Genomic DNA, 17739 nt, shown 5'->3' with positions numbered 1-17739 from the left:
TAGACAAGAAGATAAGGAACATGATACAGATAATTCATTTAAAGATTATTCCAGGATTACACTTACAAGGCACATCAGCTCTGCTGTTTAAACCTGGTTCAGTTTTTTAAATCTAATAGTAACCAGTAAAACATTAGCAAGAATTTCTACCACTTTATAATCACAAAACTGTGATATAAATTATTTGTATTGTGAAAGGATTTTGCCCACCCTTAGCAATTAATTATTTGCATTTGTACTAACAGGGTTTAAGGTATCTCTCTCAAACACAGTTAAATAAATTAATGACTTGATAATGCAGAGGTGTGTGTGTACACTTACTGGATCAAAAACTAGCATGCGGCACAACAGATGAATTGCCTCATGAGTAGCTCCATCTGACAGCATGTACAGAACTGAGAGTGAAGGCTATCAGAGAGGATGACAGAGTGGAGGTAAGGGAAATAAACAAGATAAATAAACAATAAGTCAGAGTGTAAACATTTATAAAAATTCAGGTATCTCAAGATACTGAGCTAGTTTTTTTAGTTCTGCACTGCACCATCAAAATAGTAAACGTTAAAAAGTTAATACTGATACCCCTTTTCCACCGACGCGGCACGGAGCCCGTTCCGGTTCCCGAACTTGATTTTGAACCGGTTCCGCGTGTTTCCACCGGAAAAAAGAGGTTCCAGACAGCGAACTAGCGGGCCAATCTGGCACCACAGAATACTTGGTTTTTCTGCCCGAACCGTGACGTCCGTCAGTGGGCGTGTCATGTTGTACAGCATAGCGCGTTAGCAACAATGCCGTCTGCTGGAGTCTCATATGGAGCGTAATGCTGCATTTTTATCTTTTAAACTTCACCTGATTACATTTTGAACCAGTTTGCCGCTGATATTTTCAAAGCGCCTTTAAAAAGGTAAATTGTGTGATATTACGAGATAAGAGAGACCCGGACAGAACGAACACCGCTTAACGTGAGAAATAAAGCATGAAGCTTTTTCAACTCCCCGAGCTGCATAAACACACGTGAAGTAAATCCAGCTAAACACAGATACATGTGGTATTTTAGAGTGGATTTGATGTTTATTTCACACAGATTAATGTTCATGTTGTGGAACTTCAATGATGTCGCGGTGAAACCGAAGCGCAAAACTCCTCTCACGTCAATAAACTAAAGAAAACAACAGACAAACAAGTCACGTATTCTTATCACCGATAGTTAGATCGCTGCTTTTTACATAAAAACAAACATCTGTAACAGCAGCACAAATGCTCGCACATAATCCACACACTCCGCCATGTTATTACTTCTCTTAACTCTTAGTAAGTAACACCGACCGATGATGACGCTGCTTGGTTCTCAAAAACTGGTGGAAACGCGGGTCGGTTCTCTACAGAACACCAAGGTTCAGAGAAACCTGAACAGAACCGGTTCAAGAACCACGGTTTTTTTTGGTGGAAAAGGGGTATCAGTAAATTGTAAAACACCCTAACATATTTGGTGTGTTTATAGGCAGGCAACAAGGACAGTATGAGGGCTTAATAATGTATTTTTGGGCCAGTGTGTATGTATCAGTGTAATTTCAGTAAAGAATTAAAGGCTTAATTTGTAACTTTACAATAACATAAGTTTTTTTTAATGAATATTTTATTTATTCTGACTGTGCATTGAAAAACAAGCACTTTTTATTTCACAATATTTCTTTCCACATATGTAACTGCATTGTTTTAACAGTTGCTATGTCCCAAATAAGTAATATTATTCAAAAAGTCTTAACACTATTGCTGGTGTTGAAATTTTATCTAACTGGTATGCGCATCGGCTTAGTGGTTAGATGCTTAGGTGCCAAAGTAGCTATAAGTTGTGAACAATAAAATGAAATAAATTGAGTTGTCTAATTAGAATTGTAGTTGAGATTTAATTCAAGCTTCAAGTGTTTTAAATGCCATCAAGCCTACACTATGGTAAAATAGGTCTGAGGATATATTACTTAAACTGATACAAATCACTAATACTCATTTTGAACAAACAATGATACAGAAGATATTGGTCATTTGCTAAATTTTAAATCACAGCAAATAGTTACGATAGATTAAGGGATAGATTAAAGTTAGATTAAAAATAACTTACAGTAAACCAGGACAATTGTTCTCAGTCTTACAGGGGACATTTTTATGATGGACATATATTTGGAAAAAAAATTTTGTTTTGCAGGGGTAAAATGTGTTTATAAAACAGCCTTGAATTATTCTTAAATTATGTGAATAATGTTTTACTGCTGTAGTTACAATCTCTTCAGCCAGATGCATGAAGATAAACAAACTGATCAGTCCACACTAAAATGAATTTGACTAAGGATTGCAATCTCACTACCATCCATTAATTAATAGGTCCACCATATGACCAATAAGCAGATATTACTTGGGTGTTGAATAATTCTTAACACAGTAGTGACATTGAATTAGTAAAAAAAATCAGCATGTTCCTGGATTTTTAAACAGTTCTTCCAGTAACGTTTATTATATAAACTACTTTGCTTGAACAGTTCATTTTTTAAAATGCAAAATTCAAAAGTTAATAATCTACCCCTTTATGACAGTCAGTCTATTAAACAAAAACCTTAAAACGGCGATGATTCTGTGGTCCTCACCAAATTATGTTCATATCAGCAGTGACAAGTTTTTAAATGCATACTACTAATATAATGCAGCAGTTATTAAACACAACATTGAGATCAATCATTCACAGCCTTCCCAAATACAGATTTTACTATTATGTGAATTACTTGCCATAGGTCTCACTATATACTGTATAAAATGTATCCTTTTCATCCATAAGTTATAGATAATTACAGCATTCACAGAAGAATAAAAACTGTGGTGAAGACAAAGGCTGGCATTACTGGTTATTAATTTCTTGATATTACATTGTTGTGAATTTATGATATTTAGTCCATCACCCTGTATTTTCATTACCTGAAGAATACTTACAACCCTTACTGATCTGTTTTAACAACAGGAGAATGATTATGTTTGTAGATAAAACAAAGCATCCACAGGAAAGGAAATGTGTCTAAGCACACTAATATTACTACAGGCTACCCTACCCGTGGTAACTTGGCAAAGTGGCCTGGAGGTTACTGTGTTGAAATATTAGTAGGAACAGAGCAGAAAGTCAGAAGTTTAACTTTTCTTTCTTTTTCTTCTTTATTGTGCACAGGATATAAAAATATACACCAGTCCATAAAGATCTATCACCAGCAGTAATTCACGCAACTACTTACAAACAAAAAACAAAACAAATAAAATGCAGTATTACCACGGTCATTTTAGTTATCATGCCTTCACTAATCTCCCTAAAAATTCCCTATCTCACTTCAATTGGTCCTTTGTGGGTGAGGTAACAGTAAAACAGATTAAAAAACATTTGGTGGGGTAGATTGCTGGAAATAAATATTACCGGTTTGTGAGGTCCTTTTAAGATGTGTGCTCGAGCTCCTTCACATGCAGATGCCATAGCAGACAGTGGAGGAGTGCCCAGTAAATCAGTTATCAGGTCCAACTACACACAGACAAAGTAGCATGTAATTAAAAACAAGTTATCACATATCAACTTATTTATCAAATGTATGTGCTTGTTTTGCCAGCTCTGTGGTACATTCTTATTTGACTACTTGGTAACTGTTTGTTTGTTTTTTAGAATTTTAACATGTTTTACACTTCGGTTACATTTATGACAGGACAGGTAGTTACTGGTTAAACAAATTATCAGTTTAAGTTTAATATCAAACACAATTACGGGCAACTTTGTGTAGCCAATTCACCAAACTTATATGTTTTTAGACTGTGGGAGGAAAGCAAGCTCCTGGAGAAAACCCACTCAGACACAGGGAGAACACCTGACTTTCTTGCTGTGAGGTGCCACCTGCCAAGCAACCCCACATGCTTACAAAAATTTTAATCCATGTTGTTTATAGTAATGTATCAGCAAAGATTAAAAACTAAAATATTTAGCCAGACTAAAAATATATTTAATAAAAACCATCATGACTTGGTTAACATTTGAGTTAAAAGGCTGGCTTAAATCAATAAATATCTAGTACATTGAGGTATTGTACTTTTTTTGGACAACCAAGAAGACAACCAAATATATCCTCAATCGAATTGAATCTTTTATTTTGGACACTTAACACATTTAGGACTTAGGAATTAATTTATAGAAATTATTGTGCATTTATAAAACAGACAAAAGCCAAATGGCTCAGATTGTTAATGCCACACAATCACAACACGCATCAGCCAAAATAACAGGAATCAATCAGGGGGAACCTTTAGGGGGTGTAAACAGTAGGTTCTCTTACTATTAAACCAGTTAGTTCTGTAGTGTGGGTTTTGTGCAATATTATTGACACAGCATCTAACCAGTCATTTCTTCTAGTAGTCATTTTGTTCTCTTAATTATTTCATTATCATTGCAAGTAAAAGTGCAGTCTACCAACACAGTAATTTCACCCTAATCATGTTACGATCTGTTGAAGGATAGTTAAAGGCATTAAAAAAAAAGGTACACACATTTTAATTTGGTCCATCTTTCAAACTAGTATACTAATCTAGTAAATGTGTGTTTTATAACAGCCAGGCTAAATTGATAGGAAGAAAATGCCCACACTGTGTGTGTGCGCAGATGTAGGTCAGTACCTGTTGGATGGGGCTCTGAGCCTGGAAGAGGATTCGGCGTCCCAGTAACTCAGCAAAGATGCAGCCTACAGACCAGATATCTATAGCTGAGCCATAATGTCGTGAACCCATCAGAACCTCCGGAGCCCTATAGTACTGAGTCACAACTTCCTGAGTCATGTGACGAGAGGTGTCTGGCTCCTCGACTCGGGCTAGCCCAAAGTCACAAATCTGTTTGGGGGGAGGGGGTAAGAATTATAATTATATCGTCACTAAAACAGTACAGTCTTGGTAAGTGCTTTGAAATAACAGTAAGTCTTTCAAGGTTTTATATTATAATAACATGTCATTTAGCAGATGCCTTTATCTAAAGAGATTTACAACTAATGGTTAAGGGTCTTGCTCAACAGTCCAACAGCGGCAACTTGGGCTTGAACCAACAACCTTCTAAACATTAGTCAAGAACCTTAACCACTGAGTTATTAATTTTAAATGAATTTAAATTTAAATTGAATTTTAAAGATTGTTAAATAACTATGTCTTTGAAAAAATAATAATATATATATATATATATATATATATATATATATATATATATATATATACAGGGGTTGGACAATGAAACTGAAACACCTGTCATTTTAGTGTGGGAGGTTTCATGGCTAAATTGGACCAGTCTGGTGGCCAATCTTCATTAATTGCACATTGCACCAGTAAGAGCAGAGTGTGAAGGTTCAATTAGCAGGGTAAGAGCACAGTTTTGCTCAAAATATTGCAATGCACACAACATTATGGGTGACATACCAGAGTTCAAAAGAGGACAAATTGTTGGTGCACGTCTTGCTGGCGCATCTGTGACCAAGACAGCAAGTCTTTGTGATGTATCAAGAGCCACGGTATCCAGGGTAATGTCAGCATACCACCAAGAAGGACAAACCACATCCAACAGGATTAACTGTGGACGCAAGAGGAAGCTGTCTGAAAGGGATGTTCGGGTGCTAACCCGGATTGTACCCAAAAAACAAAACCACGGCTGCCCAAATCACGGCAGAATTAAATGTGCACCTCAACTCTCCTGTTTCCACCAGAACTGTCCGTCGGGAGCTCCACAGGGTCAATATACACGGCCGGGCTGCTATAGCCAAACCTTTGGTCACTCGTGCCAATGCCAAACGTCGGTTTCAATGGTGCAAGGAGCGCAAATCTTGGGCTGTGGACAATGTGAAACATGTATTGTTCTCTGATGAGTCCACCTTTACTGTTTTCCCCACATCCGGGAGAGTTACGGTGTGGAGAAGCCCCAAAGAAGCGTACCACCCAGACTGTTGCATGCCCAGAGTGAAGCATGGGGGTGGATCAGTGATGGTTTGGGCTGCCATATCATGGCATTCCCTTGGCCCAATACTTGTGCTAGATGGGCGCGTCACTGCCAAGGACTACCGAACCATTCTGGAGGACCATGTGCATCCAATGGTTCAAACATTGTATCCTGAAGGCGGTGCCGTGTATCAGGATGACAATGCACCAATACACACAGCAAGACTGGTGAAAGATTGGTTTGATGAACATGAAAGTGAAGTTGAACATCTCCCATGGCCTGCACAGTCACCAGATCTAAATATTATTGAGCCACTTTGGGGTGTTTTGGAGAAGCGAGTCAGGAAACGTTTTCCTCCACCAGCATCACGTAGTGACCTGGCCACTATCCTGCAAGAAGAATGGCTTAAAATCCCTCTGACCACTGTGCAGGACTTGTATATGTCATTTCCAAGACGAATTGATGCTGTATTGGCCGCAAAAGGAGGCCCTACACCATACTAATAAATTATTGTGGTCTAAAACCAGGTGTTTCAGTTTCATTGTCCAACCCCTGTATGTATGTATGTATGTATGTATGTATGTATGTACAGGGGTTGGACAAAATAACTGAAACACCTGTCATTTTAGTGTGGGAGGTTTCATGGCTAAATTGGACCAGTCTGGTGGCCAATCTTCATTAATTGCACATTGCACCAGTAAGAGCAGAGTGTGAAGGTTCAATTATCAGGGTAAGAGCACAGTTTTGCTCAAAATATTGCAATGCACACAACATTATGGGTGACATACCAGAGTTCAAAAGAGGATAAATTGTTGGTGCACGTCTTGCTGGCGCATCTGTGACCAAGATAGCAAGTCTTTGTGATGTATCAAGAGCCACGGTATCCAGGGTAATGTCAGCATACCACCAAGAAGGACAAACCACATCCAACAGGATTAACTGTGGACGCAAGAGGAAGCTGTCTGAAAGGGATGTTCGGGTGCTAACCCGGATTGTATCCAAAAAACATAAAACCACGGCTGCCCAAATCACGGCAGAATTAAATGTGCACCTCAACTCTCCTGTTTCCACCAGAACTGTCCGTCGGGAGCTCCACAGGGTCAATATACACGGCCGGGCTGCTATAGCCAAACCTTCGGTCACTCGTGCCAATGCCAAACGTCGGTTTCAATGGTGCAAGAAGCGCAAATCTTGGGCTGTGGACAATGTGAAACATGTATTGTTCTCTGATTAGTCCACCTTTACTGTTTTCCCCACATCCGGGAGAGTTACGGTGTGGAGAAGCCCCAAAGAAGCGTACCACCCAGACTGTTGCATGCCCAGAGTGAAGCATGGGGGTGGATCAGTGATGGTTTGGGCTGCCATATCATGGCATTCCCTTGGCCCAATACTTGTGCTAGATGGGCGCGTCACTGCCAAGGACTACCGAACCATTCTGGAGGACCATGTGCATCCAATGGCGGTGCCGTGTATCAGGATGACAATGCACCAATACACACAGCAAGACTGGTGAAAGATTGGTTTGATGAACATGAAAGTGAAGTTGAACATCTCCCATGGCCTGCACAGTCACCAGATCTAAATATTATTGAGCCACTTTGGGGTGTTTTGGAGAAGCGAGTCAGGAAACGTTTTCCTCCACCAGCATCACGTAGTGACCTGGCCACTATCCTGCAAGAAGAATGGCTTAAAATCCCTCTGACCACTGTGCAGGACTTGTATATGTCATTTCCAAGACGAATTGACGCTGTATTGGCTGCAAAAGGAGGCCCTACACCATACTAATAAATTATTGTGGTCTAAAACCAGGTGTTTCAGTTATTTTGTCCAACCCCTGTATGTATGTATGTATGTATGTATGTATGTATGTATGTACAGTGTATCACAAAAGTGAGTACACCCCTCACATTTCTGCAGATATTTAAGTATATCTTTTCATGGGACAACACTGACAAAATGACACTTTGACACAATGAAAAGTAGTCTGTGTGCAGCTTATATAACAGTGTAAATTTATTCTTCCCTCAAAATAACTCAATATACAGCCATTAATGTCTAAACCACCGGCAACAAAAGTGAGTACACCCCTTAGTGAAAGTTCCTGAAGTGTCAATATTTTGTGTGGCCACCATTATTCCCCAGAACTGCCTTAACTCTCCTGGGCATGGAGTTTACCAGAGCTTCACAGGTTGCCACTGGAATGCTTTTCCACTCCTCCATGACGACATCACGGAGCTGGCGGATATTCGAGACTTTGCGCTCCTCCACCTTCCGCTTGAGGATGCCCCAAAAATGTTCTATTGGGTTTAGGTCTGGAGACATGCTTGGCCAGTCCATCACCTTTACCCTCAGCCTCTTCAATAAAGCAGTGGTTGTCTTAGAGGTGTGTTTGGGGTCATTATCATGCTGGAACACTGCCCTGCGACCCAGTTTCCGGAGGGAGGGGATCATGCTCTGCTTCAGTATTTCACAGTACATATTGGAGTTCATGTGTCCCTCAATGAAATGTAACTCCCCAACACCTGCTGCACTCATGCAGCCCCAGACCATGGCATTCCCACCACCATGCTTGACTGTAGGCATGACACACTTATCTTTGTACTCCTCACCTGATTGCCGCCACACATGCTTGAGACCATCTGAACCAAACAAATTAATCTTGGTCTCATCAGACCATAGGACATGGTTCCAGTAATCCATGTCCTTTGTTGACATGTCTTCAGCAAACTGTTTGCGGGCTTTCTTGTGTAGAGACTTCAGAAGAGGCTTCCTTCTGGGGTGACAGCCATGCAGACCAATTTGATGTAGTGTGCGGCGTATGGTCTGAGCACTGACAGGCTGACCCCCCACCTTTTCAATCTCTGCAGCAATGCTGACAGCACTCCTGCGCCTATCTTTCAAACACAGCAGTTGGATGTGACGCTGAGCACGTGCACTCAGCTTCTTTGGACGACCAACGCGAGGTCTGTTCTGAGTGGACCCTGCTCTTTTAAAACGCTGGATGATCTTGGCCACTGTGCTGCAGCTCAGTTTCAGGGTGTTGGCAATCTTCTTGTAGCCTTGGCCATCTTCATGTAGCGCAACAATTCGTCTTTTAAGATCCTCAGAGAGTTCTTTGCCATGAGGTGCCATGTTGGAACTTTCAGTGACCAGTATGAGAGAGTGTGAGAGCTGTACTACTAAATTGAACACACCTGCTCCCTATGCACACCTGAGACCTAGTAACACTAACGAGTGACATGACATTTTGGAGGGAAAATGACAAGCAGTGCTCAATTTGGACATTTAGGGGTGTAGTCTCTTAGGGGTGTACTCACTTTTGTTGCCTGTGGTTTAGACATTAATGGCTGTATATTGAGTTATTTTGAGGGAAGAATAAATTTACACTGTTATATAAGCTGCACACAGACTACTTTTCATTGTGTCAAAGTGTCATTTTGTCAGTGTTGTCCCATGAAAAGATATACTTAAATATCTGCAGAAATGTGAGGGGTGTACTCACTTTTGTGATACACTGTATGTATGTATGTATGTATGTATGTATGTATGTATGTATGTATGTATGTATGTACAGTGTATCACAAAAGTGAGTACACCCCTCACATTTCTGCAGATATTTAAGTATATCTTTTCATGGGACAACACTGACAAAATGACACTTTGACACAATGAAAAGTAGTCTGTGTGCAGCTTATATAACAGTGTAAATTTATTCTTCCCTCAAAATAACTCAATATACAGCCATTAATGTCTAAACCACCGGCAACAAAAGTGAGTACACCCCTAAGAGACTACACGCCTAAATGTCCGAATTGAGCACTGCTTGTCATTTTCCCTCCAAAATGTCAAGTGATTTGTTAGTGTTACTAGGTCTCAGGTGTGCATAGGGAGCAGGTGTGTTCAATTCAGTAGTACAGCTCTCACACTCTCTCATACTGGTCACTGAAAGTTCCAACATGGCACCTCATGGCAAAGAACTCTCTGAGGATCTTAAAAGACGAATTGTTGCGCTACATGAAGATGGCCAAGGCTACAAGAAGATTGCCAACACCCTGAAACTGAGCTGCAGCACAGTGGCCAAGATCATCCAGCGTTTTAAAAGAGCAGGGTCCACTCAGAACAGACCTCGCGTTGGTCGTCCAAAGAAGCTGAGTGCACGTGCTCAGCGTCACATCCAACTGCTGTGTTTGAAAGATAGGCGCAGGAGTGCTGTCAGCATTGCTGCAGAGATTGAAAAGGTGGGGGGTCAGCCTGTCAGTGCTCAGACCATACGCCGCACACTACATCAAATTGGTCTGCATGGCTGTCACCCCAGAAGGAAGCCTCTTCTGAAGTCTCTACACAAGAAAGCCCGCAAACAGTTTGCTGAAGACATGTCAACAAAGGACATGGATTACTGGAACCATGTCCTATGGTCTGATGAGACCAAGATTAATTTGTTTGGTTCAGATGGTCTCAAGCATGTGTGGCGGCAATCAGGTGAGGAGTACAAAGATAAGTGTGTCATGCCTACAGTCAAGCATGGTGGTGGGAATGCCATGGTCTGGGGCTGCATGAGTGCAGCAGGTGTTGGGGAGTTACATTTCATTGAGGGACACATGAACTCCAATATGTACTGTGAAATACTGAAGCAGAGCATGATCCCCTCCCTCCGGAAACTGGGTCGCAGGGCAGTGTTCCAGCATGATAATGACCCCAAACACACCTCTAAGACGACCACTGCTTTATTGAAGAGGCTGAGGGTAAAGGTGATGGACTGGCCAAGCATGTCTCCAGACCTAAACCCAATAGAACATCTTTGGGGCATCCTCAAGCGGAAGGTGGAGGAGCGCAAAGTCTCGAATATCCGCCAGCTCCGTGATGTCATCATGGAGGAGTGGAAAAGCATTCCAGTGGCAACCTGTGAAGCTCTGGTAAACTTCATACCCAGGAGAGTTAAGGCAGTTCTGGGAAATAATGGTGGCCACACAAAATATTGACACTTCAGGAACTTTCACTAAGGGGTGTACTCACTTTTGTTGCCGGTGGTTTAGACATTAATGGCTGTATATTGAGTTATTTTGAGGGAAGAATAAATTTACACTGTTATATAAGCTGCACACAGACTACTTTTCATTGTGTCAAAGTGTCATTTAGTCAGTGTTGTCCCATGAAAAGATATACTTCAATATCTGCAGAAATGTGAGGGGTGTACTCACTTTTGTGATACACTGTATGTGTATATATATATATATATATATATATATATATATATATATATATATATATATATATATATATATATATATATACACTGTATATATCCTATATATATACTGTATATATATATATATTTCAGAGTTTTTAAGCATTCATGAGGTCAGGATCATGACTGGCATTAATATCATCCAACACATTAATTTGCCAACTCGTTCCATTTGTTTTGCATAGTCAATTTCCCTGTGTAATCAGGCAACTCACTGGCCAAGGAAAACACATTGAAAGAATATTGTCCTTGTGTAACCCAGTCAGTGACCTGACTGGGTTATACTCCAAACAACTTTAGTAAGTAGTGGCTATGCATTACCCCTCCCCTACTACCCTAATGTTGTGAGAGTAATAGTAATAGCTGTCAACCAGAAAGCAAAGCAAATTAAACTTAATAATTAAATAAATAACATTAAAAAAAAGACATTTTAGTAAATACATGGATTTTTTGTTTTGTTTGTGTGTGTATATAGATACAAGACTATGAAATTATTATCATTAGATTATTATTACCAAAATTTGATGGCTGCATGTTCCTACAATTGGGACAGGGGCATGTTTGCCTTGTTATATTAACTGTCTTTTAAAAACATTCCGTTGCTGTCTGAAAACAGAGGACATTAACTGAGTTATGAAAGCAAAATTTATTTTCATTGTTATTTGATATAACATTTAGTTGCTTAACAGTCCAGGATCACTGTTGTCATATACTGCACTTGGGAAACATGGCTAAACAATGATGCGAGGTGAAACTGGAGGAGCACGCTATCTTCAGAGCTGATAGAGTAGCAACAGCATCGGGTAAGAGCAGCGGTGGTTGTGTTTGCATTCATGTAAACAAAACACGGTGCATGGAGCAAGTTAACACCTACTGCTCTGCTGACCTAGAATACTTGGTTATAAAGTGTAGACCCTTCTATCTTCCACAAGTTTCGCTGCTGCAGTTCATACCCCCCCGGATGCTGATGCTAACGTAGATATGAAAGACCTTTGTGCTGCTGTTAGCCACTTTACACTATGCACCCAGAAGGAGCTTTTATTGTTGCCGGGGACTTTAATCACTGCAGTTTAAGATCTGGACTTCCAAAGTTTCATCAGAATGTCCTCTACACCACAAGGGGACAAAAAAAAAACTTTGGACCAAGTTTACACAAATGTAGCTGATGCCTACAAATCTATGCCTGTTTTGCCATGAAAGAATAACATTTTGTCCAGAGGCTTTTTCATTAGCACAACAAAAAAAACCCTGCTTAACTTACAGGATGACCTGTTGAAAGCTGCAAATGCGTCAGTTGCAACCATAAAATCACTTAACAACCAAGGACTGGCTGAACTCCGTAACGCACACCATTCTTGACCAAGAAGCACAGACAGAGTTGACTGCCAGTCTAATCACAACTGCACCTGTTTGGCCATACACATCAGTAAAAGAATGCAGAAGAATGAAGGTGGGTCAGTGATGTGGTGATGTTTTACTGCTGCAGGAATCGGCAGTCTTGACCCTGTGACTGGCACCATAGATTTACAAAAACACCAAGGCATTTTGAGGAGAAATGTTATGCTTTTTGCTGAAAAGTCCGATTATTACCATGTGCAATAATCCCAGTTACACTTTTAACTCAACCAAAGCTTGGTTATGGAGTGGCCTTAAATTTACTAGAAAATCTTTGGTGGGGATTGAAAAAAAACAGTTGCAATGAATCATTAGACCTCAAATAAGCTGGAAGCTTTTGCATAAGAGAATGCATGATGTTCAAGATCATTACATTAAGCCTTGTGTTAATGTTTTAAACTAAATCATAAGGAGAAAATTTAAAATGAATGAAAGTTTGATTCCACAACACTCTAATACTGCTCCTGTCTCAACCTTTTCGGAATGTGTTACAGGTATAAAATTAGAAATTAGTCTATACTTAAAAAAAAAAAAAAGTTAATATGGTAAAACATTAAATATCTTTCCTTTGTGATGTTTTCAATTAAATTGGAAACATTGTATAAAAAATTAATGAGAACATACCTTAAGCAGACAGTTGCTGTTGACCAGCAGGTTTCCTGGTTTAATGTCTCTGTGCAGAATACCAGCAGAGTGAAGGTATTTCAGGCCTAAGGAAAAGAAAACACCTCTTTAAAAAGAAAGCTGATTTGCACAAACAGAAATTTCCATACAAAATATTCTGGCAATGCACAAAGCCCCCATATATTTGCTACACTGATAAAGCATCATAATTTTTTTTAGTGTTTTAGAAATGACTATTTTTCAAACATTTATTTGCCCTTCTGTGATTTCTGCTGCACTGCTAATTGACAGTTAACGCATTTTAAACACAGGATGTGAAAGCTAATAAAAGCAAATTTGAATCAGTTTAACAGTCATATTTGTACAGTATTATGCAGTAAGGGGTGCAACCAGTATAAAAACACATATTGTATATATGCTGGATGACAGGGAAGACGTCAGGTTTTATCCTTAAGTTTTAAACTTTATAATGTAATGTCCATTTCCTAAAACAGTGCAAGTACAGGCAGAATTAAAGAAAACATGCTAATGTCCTGAACATCAATAAAAAACGCAATGATGACATGACATAGAATTATCTTGTTTTGTTTTTACTTGGGAACTCACCCCTGAGTATCTGGTAGAGGAACACTTTTATGTGGTCAGTGGTGAGAGGCTGAGGCGACACTATAACTTTGTGCAGGTCACTTTGCAACAGCTCTGTTATTACATATCTACAGTACAACTAGTCAAGACACATATTTCTGTACAATAGTCACACACAGTTTAACAATTTCTATCAGAGATGCATGATACAGAAACAATAGAATATTAGGTAACGTATACGGATATACAGCTACATCATGCAATACATCACAACAAACTAGTGAAGCCTTTACTAGTTACAGTAAAAGACTGGCCTGCTATTATTTGACCAGAATTGGTTGCAGTCATTGCTGCTAAAAGGGGCATTTATGTTCCCCTTCTTTCCTGAACAAGATGTGTGGTGTTTTCACTTAATTTTCCTGTGTAACAGCATGAAAACATATGTTTCAGGTTTTAAGAGTGTGTAGCTGATAAAATCTGCGAAATTTGGGATTTAATTTAAACCCCTTTAACTCTTATTTCACAACACAATGAGGATAAACATACTGCTAGACAGTGCCACAAAACTCAATCACAGGTGAGAGACTGACAGTAACAGCAAATTAAAAAAATCCAATTAACTGAGATTCAATGATGCTGCAATTATAAAGGATACATCTCTTCAAAGCAGTCAATCTGTGGAGGCTGCAGAATATCCAAAGCAGATAGCACCTGTGAACACATATCACAATAATTAAACTCAATCACATCTAGTACGTATATGATCAAACCCAATTCCAAAAGGGTTGAGATAATAAAAAAAATTTCAATAAAATCAGACAGCAATGGATTGCAACTCTTTTTTTTAAGGTAAACAAAATATTAGCTTAATTTGTTAAATATAAAAAAAGGCTGCTGCATAAAATGCAAAAAAGGCAGGACAGGAAGGTTACCACTTTGTTACAATTTTTGTAACTAAAATATTTAAACTATGTTTTGTAATCATTTGGAAACTGAGGACACCAACTGTTGTAATTGTGGATGATTATTTTTACTGCTTCTACAAGCCAGTCTAGCACCTGCCCACTGATTTAATGTGCATCATGTGTCTTGGCATTGCTTTCTAGATGGTAGTGTGTTACTCCAAAAACATTTTTACCCCTCAGCATTGATGGTGCCTAAACACATTTGCAATTTAGTCATGTAGCTGGCACTGACACAACACATACCATGACAGACTTAAACTTTGTTTTGGTAACAATCAAAATGGAACTTTGTCTTTGACCCTAAAAACACAATCATTCCAAAAACAATCTGAAATGTGGACTGTTGAAAATCTGTTTTTTGGTCAAACATCTCAGATGGGCTTGAGCCAGGAGAAGTTGTAAGCATTTCGGGATGTCAATAACACACAGCAAACAGCCTAAACATTACTGGTCACTGGGGCTTAAACTGCAGATCATTTTATTACTGGTGATGAAGTGAACATATTGCAAGTGAACGCAAAGCAACAAACCCCAGTATGTAAGGGAATGCCTGGTCACAAGCCAGTAAACTGCTTTTAGTTTTTATTTGCTTTTACCTAGTGTTCAACTTTTTTGGAACTGGGTTTGTACCCTTGGAGCTTTAAAGTAACTCTGTAATGACACATCTGAGTATCGCCTAAGCTCGGCAGGGTGGTAGTTCTTCAGTTATGAAGTATATAAAATTTTAAACTTGACAATTTGTAGATGGCACGATGTGAAAAAGTGCTCTAGGTAAAAGTACTCACGTTGTCGTGTTTGAAAAAGCACAACATGCGAAGCTCCCTAAAAACCCGCTTGCAGGAGACCAGATTCTGGAAGACGTTTGGCATCTTCTTGAGGGCCACCTTTCGGCCATCACGGGGGTCCGTCACTGACCTGGTGGATAAATACAGTGGATATGGTTTCGCTTACAGTTGAAGCAAATAGTTTTGTTTTTTTGTAAAGGTTACCTGACAAACTGTAGAAGAGTAAATATAACATTGCTATGCATTTGTAATATCATTAATCAGATCAAATGTACCTTTCTGAATAAATTACAGAAAATAATTATTCATTTTAATTATATTATTTAAAAGTTAAGACTTCATGCAGAATATAAGTGGATTTGTGATACTGTGATACAACAGTAAACCAAATAAATGTGTTTTATTCTAATTTAGTAAAAATTGTGTGTTGCAGTGGTGGCTAATAACTATTTAGTGTTCCAACAGAAACAAACCTTGCATGACTAAAATTAGTTTCTTGTAATAGTACACTTGATAAAAATTGTTAATGATGAATTCAGGAATTATTACATTATTAAATGTACTACAGAACATTCTAAACTTTACAGTGATGCTTATGCATAGGACATCGCCAAATGAACAGATAAAAAGCCATCAACATCTTAGTTCAGTGACTTTTTTTTACCACACCTTTCAGTGGTTTAGCTGTAGAATGTATAATGGGTAAAGTGAACAATTTTAGTCTTGTTAAACTTTTATATGTATCTTTTCAGTAGCAGTGATCCTGTGGATATAGCAGACTGCCAGGGTCATCATCACAGTGGTGATTGGACACTGTTGTGCTGATACACGCTCACAACCTAAATAAAACCAGGTCAGTGATTACTCTTCCTCACTGATAGACTGTTTGCTGGTAGTGAACTTCTGTACTGGGAATAGTACAAAGCATAATTTATGCATCAGTAAATGTCATTTTGCTCTGATAGACAGGTAGTAAGAAACTGACCTTGTTGAGCTGAGAACTGTCCACAACCTAAATATTACCTTGTAAGCGGTGGTCCGCGCTACAATATACAAAAAACAAAGGTTCGTGAAAAAACAAGTTTCTGGAGTGACTACACTTACCAGACCACCCCGAAAGCTCCGTAGCCGATGGGTCTATCAGGCTCCATCTCGGCTGGGCTGGGCACCTCGCTGGCCGTATTGCTGTGAGGCTGAGGCACCGCTGCTCCCCCGCCTGTGCTTCCTCCGATATTTGTCGGGTGTCGAGGAGTCTCGGCGGGTTGACTGGGTCCAGCTGGGTTTTGGGGGGCGTTTGGACCGCTGCAAGTTGCGTTATTGCCTGTTGAGTTGTTTACACAGAAATATTTGTGTCCCAGGGTCGACCCCGGGAACAAGTTTCCACACAGTGCGGGCCGGGAGCCATGAAACGCCATTATGTTAAAGCGAACCGGCGATGCGGGAGTTTTGGCTACGTGATATTACTCCCATTAAAACACTATTGTAAAAGTGGAAAACTTCAAATACACGCAAGTTAAAACATTAATTATTTGAACGGCAAGGAATTGATCTTGGGTAACACCATTCAATCCAAGCTGTTAAAAGTTTTTTCAGAGAAACTGACTAAATGAGGTAGCTACTGTGTAGTTTGACGCTTAGCGGAATGGACCACTACGAGGAAGCATGTGACTCCTGAAACAAGGAAACTAAATAATAATTGAGACGCGGCTAACTATCCGGTCAGAGCCAGTCCTAGAGTTTTGTCTAGCTAAGCTATCGGCTAGTCAGTTGTGTATACTATACGACGTCCAGTGCAGCAAAGTAACAACTGACATTAACTTGAGCAACAGAATGCATACAAATTGTGAATAACTGGTGAAAACAAGCGTTGCGTTCATATTTAGATTTACATATCTGTGAATATTTGTCTGAAGAGAATATGCAAATTGTTCAGACGTATGGCATTGGTTTTCCAGTGCGATGTTAGCTAATCATCTTTGTTTGCTAGCTAACGTTAGCTCAGCTGTGCGACCCAGGTTAGCCGGTTAATGAAACATGTAGCAGCTTTGATTTTTGCTTTGTACATGCAGAGTGTATCTTTATATATGTTTCTAGATTAACAAATATATGTCGATGCCTAAAAATAATCTAAACCGCTTCCATATAAAGATATGTTTATAG

The 17739-nt window shown here is 39.4% G+C and overlaps 1 protein-coding gene across 2 annotated transcripts; it reads right to left on the bottom strand.

Moving 5' to 3' along the window:
• Window positions 1-3229: 3229 nt before the first annotated feature.
• Window positions 3230-17356, bottom strand: LOC134307582 (serine/threonine-protein kinase NLK2-like). Of its 2 annotated transcripts, XM_062990541.1 has the most exons (8): window positions 16684-17356; window positions 15580-15709; window positions 14485-14540; window positions 13851-13957; window positions 13245-13330; window positions 4684-4893; window positions 3446-3547; window positions 3230-3264 (listed from the first exon to the last, which is right to left on the bottom strand). In XM_062990541.1, exons 1-8 carry the CDS (start codon window positions 16992-16994, stop codon window positions 3262-3264), a joined length of 1005 nt encoding a protein of 334 aa, XP_062846611.1. In that variant the 5' UTR covers window positions 16995-17356; the 3' UTR covers window positions 3230-3261. The 2 variants fall into 2 exon arrangements, with proteins under 2 accessions (XP_062846611.1, XP_062846610.1); XM_062990540.1 differs by lacking the exon at window positions 3230-3264 and having other exon boundaries at window positions 3284-3547.
• Window positions 17357-17739: the final 383 nt, after the last annotated feature.

The sequence above is a fragment of the Trichomycterus rosablanca genome, unplaced genomic scaffold (genome assembly GCF_030014385.1).
Source record: "Trichomycterus rosablanca isolate fTriRos1 unplaced genomic scaffold, fTriRos1.hap1 scaffold_317, whole genome shotgun sequence".
In the NCBI taxonomy this organism is placed as follows: Eukaryota; Metazoa; Chordata; class Actinopteri; order Siluriformes; family Trichomycteridae; genus Trichomycterus; species Trichomycterus rosablanca.
The sequence above is the reverse complement of the archived record's forward strand: the minus strand, read 5'-3'. Positions and strand labels throughout refer to the sequence as shown.